The sequence below is a fragment of the Hippoglossus stenolepis genome, chromosome 8, assembly GCF_022539355.2.
Source record: "Hippoglossus stenolepis isolate QCI-W04-F060 chromosome 8, HSTE1.2, whole genome shotgun sequence".
Classification (NCBI taxonomy): Eukaryota; Metazoa; Chordata; class Actinopteri; order Pleuronectiformes; family Pleuronectidae; genus Hippoglossus; species Hippoglossus stenolepis.
In genome coordinates, this window is record NC_061490.1 from 11,611,389 (window position 1) to 11,628,307 (window position 16,919).

At 40.7% G+C, this 16,919-nt stretch overlaps 1 protein-coding gene across 1 annotated transcript; it reads right to left on the bottom strand.

The window, feature by feature from the left end:
- Positions 1–1,779: 1,779 nt before the first annotated feature.
- colec10 (collectin sub-family member 10 (C-type lectin)) lies at positions 1,780–13,557 on the bottom strand. The gene is made up of 7 exons (XM_035164117.2): positions 13,268–13,557; positions 11,172–11,243; positions 7,239–7,310; positions 5,251–5,304; positions 4,342–4,437; positions 2,662–2,873; positions 1,780–2,279 (listed from the first exon to the last, which is right to left on the bottom strand). The coding sequence occupies exons 1-7, from the start codon at positions 13,383–13,385 to the stop codon at positions 2,058–2,060; spliced, it is 846 nt and encodes a 281-aa protein (XP_035020008.1). The 5' UTR covers positions 13,386–13,557; the 3' UTR covers positions 1,780–2,057.
- Positions 13,558–16,919: the final 3,362 nt, after the last annotated feature.

The following is a 16,919-nucleotide window of genomic DNA, read 5'->3' on the forward strand; positions in this document are numbered from 1 at the left end:
ACGACCTGTAAAAGACCCTGCATCCTTCACGTGATATAAGGCCATTGTTTGTAAGACCAGGACTGCTACAGTAGATCTGTCTTCTTTTTTTTTTTAAATCATCAAGGAAATAGGTAAGGAGGTTTTGGAGGGAGCACATTTGTCCTTGTTATCTAGAGACAAATGTGTGGAACAGTGGATCACTCCTATCTCACAGCCGGATACCAGAAATAAATCATTGAAATCTCTTAATGTTCATTCTACTTTTGCTTTGAATGACTTTTATTGATTTGAAACAGGTACAACCATGAATGAAAGTGGAGTGCATACCTCCAAAGCCCAACCAGTGATAAAGGTGCAGGTTTAGATGGGCCCTAAGGAATAAGGCAACATCCATACATTTGTTTGAAACTTAAATTGTTTTTTAAAACATTTGTTTTCACACTAAAATGATCTCAGTACATACCAGCATTTTGTCTCCATATCAGTTTTACTACTGTAGTAGTATGGACGGCAGGTGTAACAGTAGCAGAGTTGATACGTTTTCAATCGAAAACATAGTTGTGTGGATGTAGACCAACAGGAAAACAATTGATTAAGCTGACAATGCCACGCACTCTGCACTTTTTTAAGTTGAATGTGAATCTATCTGACTCTATTCTGTTCACCATGACTCAAGATGATGAGGGTAACAGCAATTTAGACAAACACACAGATACAAAACACTTGGTTCCCAGAAATTGTTGAAAGTCTCGTAAGTGGGTTTGAACATTGTTATATCATGTCTATAGTTTCAAGCTGGTAAATGCAGAGTCAGGCAAACTGCATTTGAGTCAGATACAGCCGTAGAGAAAACAAACAGTCTTGGACACTCATTGGGATGTGCCCTACCGCAGCCGTACAGTAGGCAAACATTAAGTAAGCTGCAGTTAGAAAGATGTATGAGGACAATGAGAAGTTTTTCATCCTTTTCGGTCAAATATTAACAAATCTCCTGTGAAGTCTGAGGATATCAAGAACAATGCATGTGTGAGCCTGTGTTAATGTGTTTAAATGTGTGAGTGTGCTGTCTCACCAAATGTACATCTGTCAGGGAAAATCATAAATTCTGGAGGTGGTGAAGAGAAAAGATTAAACCTTTTAAACGCACTCAAACCAATACACTAAACTGACTGAACGTTTTTTTACTAAACCTAACTGAACTCCACTTCATGAACATATGGAAGTGGAAAAGCGAGGGAAACAACAAAGAGTTCCTGTGAGTTTTCCTGCGGTACAAATATATGGGCCACACAATGCGTGCTGTTTGCTTTCTACCACATACAGCTCGATCGCGTTGGCTGTTTGTAGCAACACGCAAAAACAAACACTCCAACGAATGTATGTTTGAAACAGTGGAGCCGCTGATGAGCTAAACATTCTACAGTGTAGCTCCAGTATCCTCAAAAGACACCAAACTGCTGCGCCAACAGAGCATCATGAGCAACAGGTCTGTCTTAGTTCCCTTAAAGTCCCCTTAAATTCAATCAAGCTGTGATGTGATATGAACAAAAACATCTCTGCATCAATACGTTAAGTCCTGCCTCCGCCTGCTGCACCATCCCTCACCTGAATCCTCCGGAGGATTTGTTACTGTTGTGAACGTGTCTGAGTGGAGAATCTCCCGCTGCGTTGATAATGGTCATGTCTGAAAACAACTCCCTCCCCTAAATGTGCCTGATTTTATTCCCCGGGGAAAAGGGGAAAATGTGGAAAAATGTAAAACGTCCTATTAAAATGAAAAAATCAAATCCTGGATCCGCCCCCTGATCCAGATCGGTTGTTTTTGTGCAATCTTGCTGACAAACAAACAAATAAACAAATGGATAGGGGTGAAAACAACTTCCTTGGCGGAGGTAATGAAACTTTTAGCCAAGTGGGTAAGTTATTTAGTGATGTCAACAGATGTTTCTATGCAAAACCAACAAGGTCAAAATATAATATGTCGTGTACACATCTACATAAATGTACTACGCACGTGCAGATGCATATACACACATACATGTTACATTGATCTCAGACTACTGGATGCCTCCTCCTCACCCCGTCCTCCCTCCTCTTCTCCTGCTCTTTGGGAACTCGCAGATGAAAAACATGGAGGCCTCACACTCCACACGGCCCCATGTTCCAGTGCTGAGCAGCTCCACACAGCTGGAGTTTGAGGTTGAGGATAAGCTGGAGTTTAGCACCTCATCTTGACTCCAGGCTGTAAACCCCTGCAGGGGGCTGGAGTCTGCGTACACATAACTGCTTGTTCCATTCTGATGGCAAAAACGTAAGGGAGGGGAGAGAGAGAAACACGGAAAACAATCTCAAAAACAGTTTGTCATCATTTATCAGGTTTAAGACAAACTTAGAGATAGAAATCCTTCTTTAGAGAATAAAGGAAAACAGTGGTGAAGAGGATTATGTTTTCTCAGGTTAACTCCATCATTAAAAAGAACCTTATATATTTAAGATGGTGGCAGCAGCAGCAGCAGAATCACCCTTCCTCATTAATTATTCAGAAAAGTTACAAACTGCTGAAGCGCTGGATTCACACTGTCTCATATTTCCCTGTGGGTTTCTCTCCGGAGCTCAATGCAGGACTGAGAGCAGCCTATATGAGTATGTGTGTGAGCGTGTGTGCTGGGGATCACTTACTGTGTCCTTGCTTTGAGCCTGCACACCAATGTAAACTCGCGTCAGTCCTGCGCGACTGACATAGTCTGCCATGAGTCGGTTGGTGTCGGTGGTTTTGGGCATGGCCAGTGAGCCTCCTCTGAGCTTGCAGTTCATCGACGCCTCTCTGAACCTCTTGGGTTCCTTCACCAGCAGGTAGTACCTCTCCTCCGTCTCCTTCAGCCCCAGGATGACTGCACAGGGCAAGAGTTTCAGGTCATTTGGAGCTTTTTACATGTTTCCCACCATATTTGTTTCTTTACATAGATCAACAAATCTGAAGCCATTAAACCTTTTTAGAGCAGGTCTGTGTCAAGCACAGTTTTTTTTCTTTCTATATGGCAACTCCATCTTCCTTGTCTGATGCTAAATATCATGAAAAAAATGAAGAAAAAAAAGTCTACGGTTCCTTTAATTCATCAAATGAAACCAGGAGTAAGCAGACACATTAAAAAAAACTAAATAACGTAAATGTTATTCTAACAAACAAACAAAAGGAAAATAAGGAAATAGCACCTGCACAGTTTAGTTTAGATCTAATTAACAACTATAGTAAACAATGCCTTGAAAACACATATTTATTATTATTCATTAAATCAATTATTTATTTATTTTAATATTACAAATAAACATAATGTTAGGGAATACAAAGAGATTAAAATGTGGAAGCCACAGGATGGTGGTGGGGGGTCTACCCCCCTCAGTCCTGGGAAAAACGGAGTTGTCCCCTTAATTATCATTGCAAAGATAGCTTCAGAAGTTGTATGGAGTATAATACTATGCATTGAATGCTAATTACAGATATAACATAAATGCCTTTTTAGGTTTTAAAAGATTGAACCCCTCTCTCATTTGACTCAGTGGTTTGGTCCATTGCCCATCCCACACCCCACACACGCACACACACACACACACACACACACACACACACACACACACACACACACACACACACACACACACACACACGCTTGTTTGTACAGCTTCTTAGTGAGGACACTCATTGGCATAATGCATTCCCTAGCCCCTTACCCTAACCAGCCAAAGTAAATGACTAACCCTAACCCTTACCGTTAACCTAACCTAAACCTAATTCTAACCCTAACCCTAAAACCAAGTCTTAACCCCCAAACAGTTAATTAAAGCGGGGTCACAAAGTTAGGACCGGCCAAAAAGTCCTCACTTTCCCAAAATGTCCTCACTCCATAGGTTGTAGACTCAAACTGGTCCTCGCAAAGATAGCTGTACAAGAGCACACACACACACACTCTCTCTCTCTCTCTCTCTCTCTCTCTCTCTCTCTCTCTCTCTCTCTCTCTCTTCTCGCTCTCTCTCTCAGAGCAATGTGTTTGCTGACCTCCATACATACATATATATATATATATGCATGAATATATAAATAGGAAACAATATAAAAATATTCTAAACACTAGAAAAAGGACTGTGCAATATGAACAATAGATATTTACAAATTTGAGTATGACTCTCTGAAAACTCCATGTGTCACATCCCCGGGTGAGGACGGACATTTGTGTCGCCCCTCACTTGAGAAATCTCTCAGTTAATACTTTATTTATTTTCAGCGCTGCATGGTTTTCACCCTTAGTAGGATTTTTGCTTACTACCACTAAACATGATGATGGGTAAATAGTGAGGACTCACCATTTTTCAAAAACTTGACAGCGCTCCTCAGTTTGCTCGTGTTGATGTCCAGCTGTCCGACCACTTTCCTGTACCTGCCACAGTCACATGTGGTGCCTGCAGGAGATTTCAGTGAGAACAGGACTTAAAATCATTCCACACTTTCCCCCACCTGCTGTATGATGGGAAAGCCCGTTTAATGGATTACAATGCCACATATCTACACTTACTCTATGCAGATGTGTCATGACATAATGTAATGAACGATACGTAGGACAGTGCCACATTTTTCTGCCTGTCCTATAACATCCTTGCTCTCCTCTTTAATTAGGTGGGTTAGAAATTTTACAACAGATAAACAGGGCAGGAACTGTCCCTCCTCTCTTATTTAACTGCCCAGTTTTTCTATAATTTGATATTTAGTTGGACATGTTTTTCGCTGTCAATAACCCACAGACAGGAGCCAATGTTCCTCAGTTTCCTTGGTGATGCTCTGCCAGGCCGATACTGCAGGCGTCATGTTTTCGTGCTAAACTCTGGGCTTTGTGCCTTAGTTCGATTTTATAACCTAGAACGAACTTAAAGCTAAAAGTCAGCACTCAGACGTCATTTGATCTAAAATCCAGTTTGCTTGAGTGCACAGCCAGAACACTGGAAAACCTCAGGTTGTCCTATCACATCCCTCTGACTGCAGTGTATTCGATGTTTGTCTACTGTAGCAGCATAGGGTGCATCCTGGAGAGAGTCTGAGGATTTAACTGACTCCAATTGTTGGTTCAAACCCATATTCAAGACTAAAATTTTCTATCTTTATGTTTATCTAAATTGCCATGACCCCATAATGTTGTTTCATGGGGAATAGAATTGGGTTATAGTCTTGCGTCCAACTTGAAAACAGTCATGTGTGAGCACTGTCAGGTTATTACTCACCTGGTTTCCCTTTCAGACCAGAGGCCCCATCCACACCTGTATCACCTTTGTCACCTACAGAGAAAGAGACATCGCAGAACGTCCTAATGATTAAAACATCATAATAAAAACATAATAACATCATGACATCATAATAAAATATGAATACAGTTACTATAAACACAGAACATTCCAGTTTTATATCCCCTATAATTTTCCTTTGAGGAGAAATGGGTCTGGGTTCTTATGGGGTGATTTTGGTAAGGTGCAATTAAATCTCAAATAAATAGCACAGCACCGTCACTGATAATTCAGCTTTAAGACTGCTACATATACTAATAACGAAATTGTGCTGTAGGTACTAATGATTACCACTAGATGGCAGCATCATTTATATAAAACTGTTTAAAAGCGGCTGCACACAGGTTCAGATTCACACAGGTCAAAGTTTGACCTGTTGATTTAATTCTTCCATTGTTCCCGCATTTCTTTTAAAACACAGAGTTGTGGGTAAATTGTAACTTCTGTGAATCCAGGTTTGTCTTTTTTTTTAAAAACACTGTATATACACTTATACTCAGTGGCTTTAACTTTGGAGGTAAACACAACTGGCAGTTGCACATTTTGGGGAAGTGGGGCTGCAGCACAAACGACACAATAGGCTGGTGTTTTATGAGGAAGGGCCACAACAATGACATACTGTACCGGTGCGATCTGACCAGTGTGTGTACGTGTGTGGGTGTGTGTGTGGGTGTGGGGGTGTGGGGGTGTGTGTGGGTGTGTGATTTGGATGAAATTAAAATTAGAACACCGTGACCAAGTCATGCAAACTTCTCTGGCTTCAGATTTAACTTCTTACCACATCACCTGTATTGCGCCTCCATGGGTTAAAGAATAAAACTATGACAGACATGTTACAGTGCAGATTAATAAGTGGGTTTAAAGTACTATGCTCCCAAAGAGGCCTGCTGCAGTGAGCTGGGTATTTTTAATATATGAACTCACAGTTTATGGCTTTATAAAGTTACTTTGCCAGAAGTTATATAGATAATCTTATAATAGGGCATTCACAGTATAGTATGCATAGAGTTATAGCAGATTGACACAATAGTTGCTCATCAACATCTTCTATATATCTTTATTTAACATTAATTGCTGAACACTACAGCAAAGGGATGGAAACCGTTTTATATGAGTGATTTTTGAACGTGATTATACTTCTGTAAAAAAAATTAAAAATAAAAGTGACTAGATTTTAGTTTGTGAGTCTGCTGGAGCCAACACTGGCCTGAAAACATTTGTTTTATGAGCTGCAGACGCTCAAGATGAAGGAAAATCCAAACCTGTGACCTCACTCCTTTTCTCTGCCCGATGCACAGTCACTTTCCTGTAAGCGTATTAATCGTAATGAACAGTGAGAAAAGTGAATGCTTAGAAAAGCAGGGAAACAGGCCACCGTGGGGCAACGCATGTGAATGACATCATACTGTAGGTTTACACTGTACGGTAGATTATACCATAAAGAGGGAGTTGAGAAGTGAGGAAACAGGGAGTAAAATACAGAGTTTTAAGGAAATTGCAATTGGCCTGAAGCAATTAATGACAAATTAATTTAATGATTTTTGTAGTAATGTCCATTTTGCTTATTTTAGGGGGGGGGAGTTCAGGAAACTAAATGTCTTCTTTAAGCTGTGAACCTCACAGCTACATTATTTACAGTTATCGAGCCTTTTGTTGACAAGTACAGGCAGTTTTACATGTTCCTGGCAACTGAAATGTACACACATGATATTCATAGATGTTTGTAAATCTTTTAAATCGTTCTCTTTGTTTTGGAAAAATGCATTTTTTAAACAGGACGCTGAGGATTGGCAAATAGAGGAAGCTTTTCTCCTGATGCGCCCTCTTGTTTTATTTCTGTGTACTTTACTTTAAAGACTTAAACAAAGCCTATAGAAACAAGAACTTCAGATTAAAATGATTTTAAATTGACTTTATTGTATATTTACCTTTGTCTCCAGCAGGTCCCATCTTCCCTGTGGTGCCCACCTCTCCTCTAAGTCCCTTCTCTCCTGGTGCGCCTGCCGAAGAAGAAGAAGAAAAGACAGATAATGGGAAGGTTGAAGAAGAAAAGGAAAATGATAATGATTTGATGATGAATTTTCCAATCCAACACATGTGCATAATATACCTGGAAAGTCATTTGCGCGATATTTCTAGAACCTCCCATTTAATCTTGAGTAAATATGGAAGTTATCAGTGTCACATCATGTCAAATCTCATAATCCTCATAAATTGGAGAGCTCCCTTTTTTGTCAGGCGGACATTCTTCCATTCAGGTTTGTTATTCTTACAACAATGTCTGTGTCACCGCTTTCATCCAGATTTTTCTGTTGATTATTTTGTCGTTTTCAAAACCTAATCAATATAATTGCACTCTTCCATCTCATCTTTTAGGAATTATCTCTACGAGCCCCGAGGATTCTTTCCGACAATTTCTGCATAGTTTGTTTCCTGATGCCGTGATTATTATGACTATTATGCCAGTAAATAAATCAGAGTGGGAAATGCTGATTTTTGTGGGCACTGAACGAAACGAACTTTGTGTTGAGATTCTGTCTGTTGACTTAGAAAATGTGTATTGCTGCAGGATCTGGTTTAGACGGAGAGGAAGTCCACTCTGGAAATATTGTAAACAAAGGGAATGCACTCGTTTATTATTTATTCATGTTGTTTTATTATTTTCATTAGTCTCTGATTTCACCACTGGGTTCTGGTACAATGAGCACCAGTTGAAATGGGATATTTATTTGCAGGTATCAGTATTGATTATTTATTACTGCCGGATTTTTAAAAAAAAATCGTATTGATTACAGACCTCCTCTCTTATTAGATCACTTTCATCTAGGAGAACTCACAGACAAACTTAAAGTCAAAATATGGGATGTCACAGAGAAAGTGGAGGAGAAACCAAAGTGTGTGAGCGTGTCTGTGTATGTGGGAAAACTACAGAGCAGACTGAGGCGCTCTGCCAGAACTTGAATGAGTATTTCCTCAGGAAACTATTCAACTGGAAATTGATGGCGTTTGAAATACTAAGTGACGCACTGGAGAGGCCTTTTGCTATTAGAGGGCTTTGCCGCACTCACACACTTACAGACACACACACACACACACACAGACACAGAGCCAGCTTCCCACTTGCGCATGTCGACTTTCAGGTCGATGATTTGTGAGACGTGTTGGCAGAGGGTGTGAGGTCTTATGGATTGTAGGAGGTCTGGAGGATGCTGTAAAGCTCCGGCCTTTTAGGGAAACTTCACGATGATCCCGGTATAATTGTTTCGCGCGATTTTTTCTGTGCGAATGCCTGAGGAGCACAATCACAAAGTCAATATTTTCGCAGCTCTGACCTGAGAACAGATTGTGAACGGTGATTATAGATGTTTTTTGTTTTTTCGCTCTGTGAAGAAATGTATGCTCTGTATAAAAGTTTTTCCTTCTGCGTCTCAAACAGTTGATTCATGTTGTTTTCGCAGTGCTGACGCTCGCCAGTTAAACTGTCTCTCCAAACGTCCAGATAACAGTTCTTCCTATCACTGCAGACACTCTTTATAATGGCCAACCCCTCTAACTGGTTTAACGTCTGGAGTCTCCAGCTGCTGGAGGACAAAGGAGGTGGAATGGCCACATTTTTCATTTCTAATCATGGAGCTCAAGACACGTTCTTAACAAACAGAAGCTATTTCAATGGAGAGCAGACCTTAGATCATTCATTGCTTTGTTTTTGTTTGCTCGATCATAACATGCAAATATAAATTCTGGTCTTCCTCCTGTTTAGAGCTTAGTGGACAGTTGAAACAGAGCTGGAAACGTGGGCCCTCAGCCAGATTTTCTGTTTGTGTTCACATGCTTCACTATTAGCTGTTCCAACAGGTTCCTCAGAACAATCAGGAACATTACTCAGCTCCAGACGTTACTATCTGCAACCCTGAAATTCCATCAGCAGCTTTGAGTTAGGCACAATTAACAAAAGTAAAAATTGAGCCTGGCCGTTTGTTGACGTTAATATGCTTGGCGCGACAAAACAGTTGTGTTTGTTTCCCACCGGAGCATTAATGGTCATGGATTCCCTTTTAACATTCCAAAATTTAGAAATCGTTTCCTGTAAAAGGGCCTAAATTAAAACGAGGGAACACATGCGTCATTTGTTGAGCTGCTGACAACCTGCAGTTACAAAATCATTATAAGTACCTGTGCTCAGGCTACAGTAAGCACACACACAAAAAAACATAATGACCGGGTTTGTTATACTGTTGAAAAATATTTCGCAATGTTGAGAGATGTTCACACATTCATATTTTCATACACGGACCCTTCTGGCATTTGTCTGTCACACTGTCTGACAGGAGGAGTGTGTGTTTCTTGTGTTCAAGTGTGTGAATGTGTGTGTGTGAGGAGTTAGCGCACAAAACAAACATCTGTGGAGAGCAGGAGGGCAGCCAGGCTCCAGTGCTCAGTGTGTGTTTCTCTGTGTGCACACGTGTTGTGGTTTTGTGCCAATGTACATCGCCTTCATTGTGTCTATATGCTTGTGTATACAGTATGTTATACAGTGTATGCCTCAGTGTGTTTGGGTGTATGTACATTATATGCCATGTAAGTTGGCCAGTTCATCTCCCAACCCAGTTGGAGCACATCTGGCTAAGTGGAACGCCACTGCTTTCCTCAGCCGCAATTAACACATCTGATTTTCCCACAGGAACACAGAAGTGCAGGGCGGTCTGTCTGTCTGTGTGTGTGTGTGTGTGTGTGTGTGTGTGTGTGTGTGTGTGTGTGTGTGTGTGTGTGTCTGTCTGTCTGTCTCTGTGTATGTCTGTCTGTCTGTCTGTCTGTCTGTCTGTCTGTCTGTCTGTCTGGATGTGTGTGTGTGTGTGTGCGTGTGTGTGTGTGTGTGTCTGTCTGTCTGTCTGTCTGTCTGTCTGTCTCTGTGTATGTATGTCTGTCTGGATGTGTGTGGGTGTGTGTGTCTGTCTGTGCCTGCGTGTGTGAGTGTGTGTCTGTCTCTCTCTCTCTGTGTGTGTCTGTCTCTCTCTCTCTGTGTGTGTGTGTGTGTGTGTGTGTGTGTGTGTGTACTGCACGGTAAAGGAAAGCAATGTGTCTCCAGCAGGAAAAAGCAAAAGCTGCTGCCAGGGCAGAGCTGTGGGGAAAGTTACAGAACAGAAACTCCTTGATTGTTTGTCCATATTATCCAGCAGCAATGCAAATTATATTTTTGAGTCAAAGAGGATGAATGTCCATGTGAACGTAATGAAATGTGCGGCCTTCACGCTCGTCAGTTTCTCTTTTTCCCTTTGGTCGTCTTCAGCCACTGCACATGTTGGAAACTTGTTACTAATGATATACAGGATGTCGGGAATTCTGTGTGACATTTACCTCTAATAAAAACTAAATGCATTTTAAACTGCGGAGGGGGCTTCCTCATATGATTTGTTGTTGATTTGTAAAGTTCCATTGAAAGATTTCAAAAAGCCATCCAATTATCATCTATACTGTTTGACCTGTGAGCCAATCCCAGGGGACATGGTGAGGGAGGTGTTGTACACCCGGGTCGCCAGCGTATCACCGGGGCCAACATACAGAGAAAAAACATTTACACTCATATATGGACAATTTAGAGTCTCCAATCAACCGAACCCCGATCTACAAATACATTTACACTGTGGGAGAAAAACCACGAACACATGAGCAGAACATGCAAACTCCACAAAGAAAGAAAACGTTTTCAAGAATTTTCTGGTGTCAAAGTATTGTCCTCTGGAAAATAATAAACAAGTGCCTTGTATCATTTTTGTACCCATTCCTCCTTTGCAGTCGTCATTTATGACTCAATAGATGTGATAGAGGGATAGAAGGGTGATAGATGGATGGATGCTTGATACCTGGGAGTCCCGGTGGTCCGTTTTTCCCCAGTTTCCCCTGATCTCCCTCCTCTCCCACCTCGCCTTGGTCTCCTGGATGAAAAAGAAGAGGACTGTAAAAGGGCTTTTTGTTCAAATCCAATGTGATAAACATGTTATGAGAAAGCATATTTCTCGTGTTAACATACTGGAAAGTACAGTGTGTAGCAGTGTGTACAACTCTCAACTTCGCCTTCCCAGTGTCACAGAGGTTAAATCCGGATATTCCCAGTAGCATGGAGCATCCGAGCCGTCACAGGATGATGATACATTAGAACAACTATCAGGTAGCCAAGAGCAACTATTGCACAGTACTTTGGTGGGTGTGTGTTTAGGGATGAGCTTCATTTGTGGGTTTGGATGTACACCGTACAGTAAGGTTGCTCTGAATCACTCGCAAATAAGTTTGACTTTTATTATTACATTTTAATACACTGCAGCCAATATCATTTTCAAAAGCATGAACTGATGATGCAAGAATGTTAATAACACAACATATTTTTCAGAGTTGAAAGCATGAATGAGGGGTTGGAGAAAAATCTCTGGTGGCTACAAAAAGTGAAGAGATGTTGGCAAAAAAATAAAAGATGTCGACATCGAAGTGATTTTACTGCAGTCATGTCAACAACATTTTATATTTCGCTAAGTACTGGGCTTTAATACAAAGAGCTGTAACAAACCCCATCTATCAGCATTGGAGGACCACTGAGGGAGAATGATTGTGGTTGTGTAGACAAACTAAACCGCTGCATTTTCAAGTGATTCCATCAACTACAAACCTTTTCGACTAAAATTGCGAACACGACCAAATATATTGTTGCGAAATTAGAAATCAAATGTTTATTTAAGTTTACTGACATGAAACTGACTAAAAACGGACCTACAGCATCAACATTCTTCGGTTTTAAAGCATAAAATGACGGTAAACGTATTTGAAAAAACGCTGACATCACAGTACCAGTAAATGTTATAAAAGTTTGTTTGCTTAAAAGGTTGCATGGACATTTTTTTTGGGGGGTATGAAACATGCACGTCCGACACCCACTCAGATATGCAGACGTGAGAATACACACACACACAGACTCTGCGGTCACTCAGCGTCTAGGATGAGTCTTGCATAAATAATCAGTTCAGTTTAGTGGCAGCTGTCTAAATACGCACTGTCACAATGGGACTTTCTTACTATTACAGACCATTCAGTGGAAAGATGACAAAAAAAAAAAAAAATCATGCACACACTCACTTCTCAGGGAGAGGATGTGATGTTAAAGTTTCCCCATCAACACAAACACTGGACTTTAAACTTCAGTTATAACTTCTTTAAACCTACTTTTGTCCCATTGAGCCGAGCAAATGTGTTTTTCTACGTTTGAGATTCATAAAATGTCCCGTCAGAGGCCTGGTTTAGATTGGTGACATTTTTTTTTTTTGCGTGACAGACCTCCATTCTCAGTTTCAGTAACATCTCTTCAACTTTCTTTTAAGAAGTTTTGTGAGAACAGAGTAGAAAGAAAAAAAAAACGTGGAGCCGAGCTCGACTGTGTATTTTATTGGGTCTGTCTGTCTGAATCAGCAGGGGAACCAGCTACTGGATGTCATAAAATGAGAAACACACACACACGGAGAGGCTTTCCCTCCCAAAGACGATGGGGGAGCAGACTGCGAGCTAATAAACTACAGGACATTACATGCTTTGTACCTTCATCATCAGGTCTGTAAAACCTTGCAGCCTATTAGGGGTAGTTCCTCACCATTTTCCACTCCACGTTTCTTTAAGTTGCATGTAAAGCCAATGACATTATCAGTTGCAACGTCAGTTTCAGTAACACCTGTATATATTTACAGTGTGGACGGGTTTAAATTATGGATTTAAATCTCTGAACTAATGTAAAAACCTCAATCATCCAAGAACCCAAACAGTATATAAGTATAGGTATTTCAACAGTGTCGTACATTTACAGCTGTACCATTATTTGACTTACATTTACTGTATCACACGGACCTGAGGGAACAACAGAAGCAGTTTATAGTAAACATTAACACGCAGACACAGGCACACACACTCAGGAACGTGTTACCTTTAGCTCCAGGCAGAAGGGAATTGGTGCAGACCTCTGGAGAGGCAGAGATGGAGTTTAACACGGCCACACACACACAGAGCTCCAACAGTCTTGTGTTGCATTTTTTCGCCATCATCTCCCGATCGTCCCCGACGAAGATCCCCAGCTTTATATCACTTTTAGCAGGAAGATGCTAGCACCAACACATCAGCTGTGTGAAGTGTCTCTATACTGCAAAAAGAGATGGTTTTAACTGCAAGAGCAGAGGATCAGAGCTGCACTAATGAGCGAACCCACTGCACAGAGGATCAGACACACACGCACACACACACACACACACTTGTTTATAGAGTCTTATCAGTTACTTGTCATAATGTAAAACTAAACAGAGTCCTGCATTCCTCTCTATCTCTTGGAATTCAAAACTGTCTCTAATTGTTCTTCTCAGGTTCAAAACGTCTTTATTATTGTTTCTATTTATTCCATAGTTTTTTTTAATTACTTCTTAAACTCAGTTTAAACCTTAAACATTCAGCTCAACGCCATCAAATGCATGAACCTTTCCATTATGTTTCATACGTTCCAAAATATTTTGGACGGAACATTTTCTCATTGAAATGTCCAACTTTTATTTTTACTTTCACAACTTTAAAAAGCATCTTCTTCAGCGACCTTTCAGTTTTAGACTTCAGCTTCAAATTAGACACAAACTCTCAACTTGGATTCAGGTTCAACTTGTATTTGATTTGTCATTATTTATCATCTTGTGTTTTTTCTGACCAGTGACAGGTTAGCTCATTAATTTGGCACAGTTCATTAATATAACAAAGCTATAGCAATATAACAAAACTTTTTGCACTGTATGCCCATGAAGAATGAAAAACATTAATTTATTACAATTAATCTCAGTGAAAAAAAGAAATTAATGTAAGTAAAGTGGAAATTCTGATAAATCGAATGCAAATATTTAGGCGAATGAGAGAGAGCACAATGTTTAAGGGAAAACACGTCGACTGGGTCAATTTCTTATCAACAAAAAGGGAGCAGCACCACTGGGCCATAATATCTTCAACTGTTCACACACACACACACACACATATTATATAATGTTTATGTACATATGAACAATAGGACATTCTCACAAATACACAAGACAAAAAATAAAAAAACTGCACAAGAAGAAAAATGCTGTGCATGCACAGATTCTTGTAAAATTGCATCCTCTGGTTTGTCACTATGTGCTGAAAACATGCAGGGATCAGAGGGTTTGGAGGCCTCAGAGGGAGAGAGAGGAGGCCGGGAGGGAAAAGAGAGAGAGACAGGGGGAATGAGAGACAATTAGATAAGAAGACACAGGAAGACAAGAGACAGAGCAGGGTCCAACGAGGGATAACGAGTCTGGAAGAGAGTGTGGTTGGAGCCGCATGTCTTGGCACAAACAGGGATTTCCTTATTGGACAGTTTATGCTTCCAGGATGTCAGCTCATCAGGTCATCGGGGCGTTAGTGGGCTCTAGTGTTTGCAGTAAAGGGAGGAGCTGATCTTATCGAGAGACTATTAATTGAAGAAAAAAAACACTGCGAGATTCATAGTGAGCTGTTGCTCCCTGAGGGACAGAGCTGGCTCGTTGTCACTTTGAGAAGCGGCCATTTTGCGGAGTTAAAGTCTATGTTTTGCCTTTTCTGTGGTTGATCTGTTGTCATGTTATTTGTATTTACAGACAAAAATCTTTCAAATACACCCAGTATTGGCTCTGAAATGACACATTTTTCTACAGTCGAGTTAAGGCTTTATTTCAAAGTGTTTTAAGTCCCGTCACACGTTGGATAAGTCAAACTGTCATCGTCAATCAAATTGTGTTGCTCATCGTGACGTAGCATATGTTCCTTTTGGATTATGTATAAAAAAACATTTTAATCACACACAGGCTTGAAAATATTTAGGCATCACACACCCAGCATCAGCAACAGAATTCCTACAAACTTTTATTTGGCTTCATCCGCTGTTTTTTGCCGAGCGTCGACGTCTACATCGTCCCTGCTGAGGAATTTGTTGACGTCGAGAGCGGTGTGTTTTGGTACGTGGAGTTCTTTTATGTTTCCGGCCACTTGGTGTTGCTGAGTATGTGAACGTTCAAAAGAAACAGCTAGTTTCAACAGCACACGTGTGTGGCCATCATGGTATTTAAGAAAGAAAGAAAAGTCATAACCCTGCTGTGAGTGAAACAATGCTGAGTGTGGTGAGAGTGAACCAGAACAGTAAAGCTGCTGGCTGGGAAACCAAAACAATGAGCTGAATGATGCTGAAATGCTCCGCGGAGATTAATGGAATAATGTTGTGTAGGTTTGGCACTATCAGTGACACCTCAAACATGTTGGTAATATAATATAACATCATATAAAATAATAATAATAATAACAAAGAAATTATGCTAAAAAACACTGGAGCATTACTTCAACTTTCCAAGTCCAAGGTCGGATCATGGTTAAGACAGTTCATATTTAAGACAAAACATAATGATTAATGGCACTGAGATAATAAAAAGATCTCATACGCATAGAAGTCGACAGCGTACTGCGTGTGTGTGTGTGTGTGTGTGTGTGTGTGTGCGTGTGTGTGCGTGTGTGTGTGTGCGCCATCAGCTATTAATCATCCTTTCATTTTTGTGGACTTGGTTACAGAGTCAAGGTCTGGGAAAGTGCAGCGTTCCTACACACACATACACACTACATGAGAACAACCCTGTCATCCTGAAGGCTAATTGTTTACATGTGGTTTGGATTCGGTTCTCTAATTAAGAATGTGATTCACACTCCATACGGTTGACTCCATAGAGGGAACCACACCACAAACACACACGTGTTCTCTGCTGCTTTTACAGCGCTGGAAGTACAGAACGTCTTCTAAAACAGCAGAAGAAGCATAAACTGCCCACATGTGTGTCAATGACAAACCCGTCAACAGCAACTTCAGCATATAACGTGTTTACCTAACCTCTGCTCTGAACCACATTAATTTACTGTCGAGCCTGAGTGTCATAATTGACCCAGTAAGTGCCGTGGAAGTGGCTGCGCTGCCTGTGTTTCCTGGTATTTAATGGGAATCCGGGCACAGACAAAGCTTTTTCTTGGTATGGCAGTGAAGCACGCAACAAACAGTTGTGACAACCACAGTCAAACGCTGTGTAATGTTTCTGTTTGTTTTCCCGATTTCATTTTGCAGAAAGTGAGTCAGACGATTTTCTCAATCGTCGAATGATCCTCACCAGGAATCAATTAAAGTCATGATCCCCTTTGCTGCAGCACTTAATCTGCTGGCCTCACAAGCAGGCAAACATGAGCACTGGTGGTAAAAATGTGATATTCAACGATTTGAAAAACTGAAATGACTAATTAAAAGAGAACAACTACAGTTAAAAGTCTCTACAGAAACTTTTCTTTGCCCAAAAAATGGGGGAACATGTTGTCACTTTTTCACCTGACTCATTTAGTGAATGAAAGTGGGCCTAAAATGGAACCCTGTGGCACACCTTTGTTAACAGACCTAAAACTTCACGTCACCATCGCTCACAGCAGCCTGATACCAACTGCAAGACAAACACAATAAATCCAAGGAGTTTCAAAAATAAATTGAAGGTTGACGGTACTGACAGCATTCGATAAATGCACTG

Bases quoted from the DNA above. Each gene is read 5' to 3' on its own strand.
- colec10 (XM_035164117.2), bottom strand. From the start codon at position 13,385: ATGATGGCGAAAAAATGCAACACAAGACTGTTGGAGCTCTGTGTGTGT. The intron at 4,438-5,250 runs GTGAGTAATAAC...AATCTCCTGCAG, and splicing joins TGGTCTGAAAGGGAAACCAG to GCACCACATGTGACTGTGGC. The intron at 2,874-4,341 runs GTGAGTCCTCAC...TGCCCTGTGCAG, and splicing joins TGTCAAGTTTTTGAAAAATG to TCATCCTGGGGCTGAAGGAG.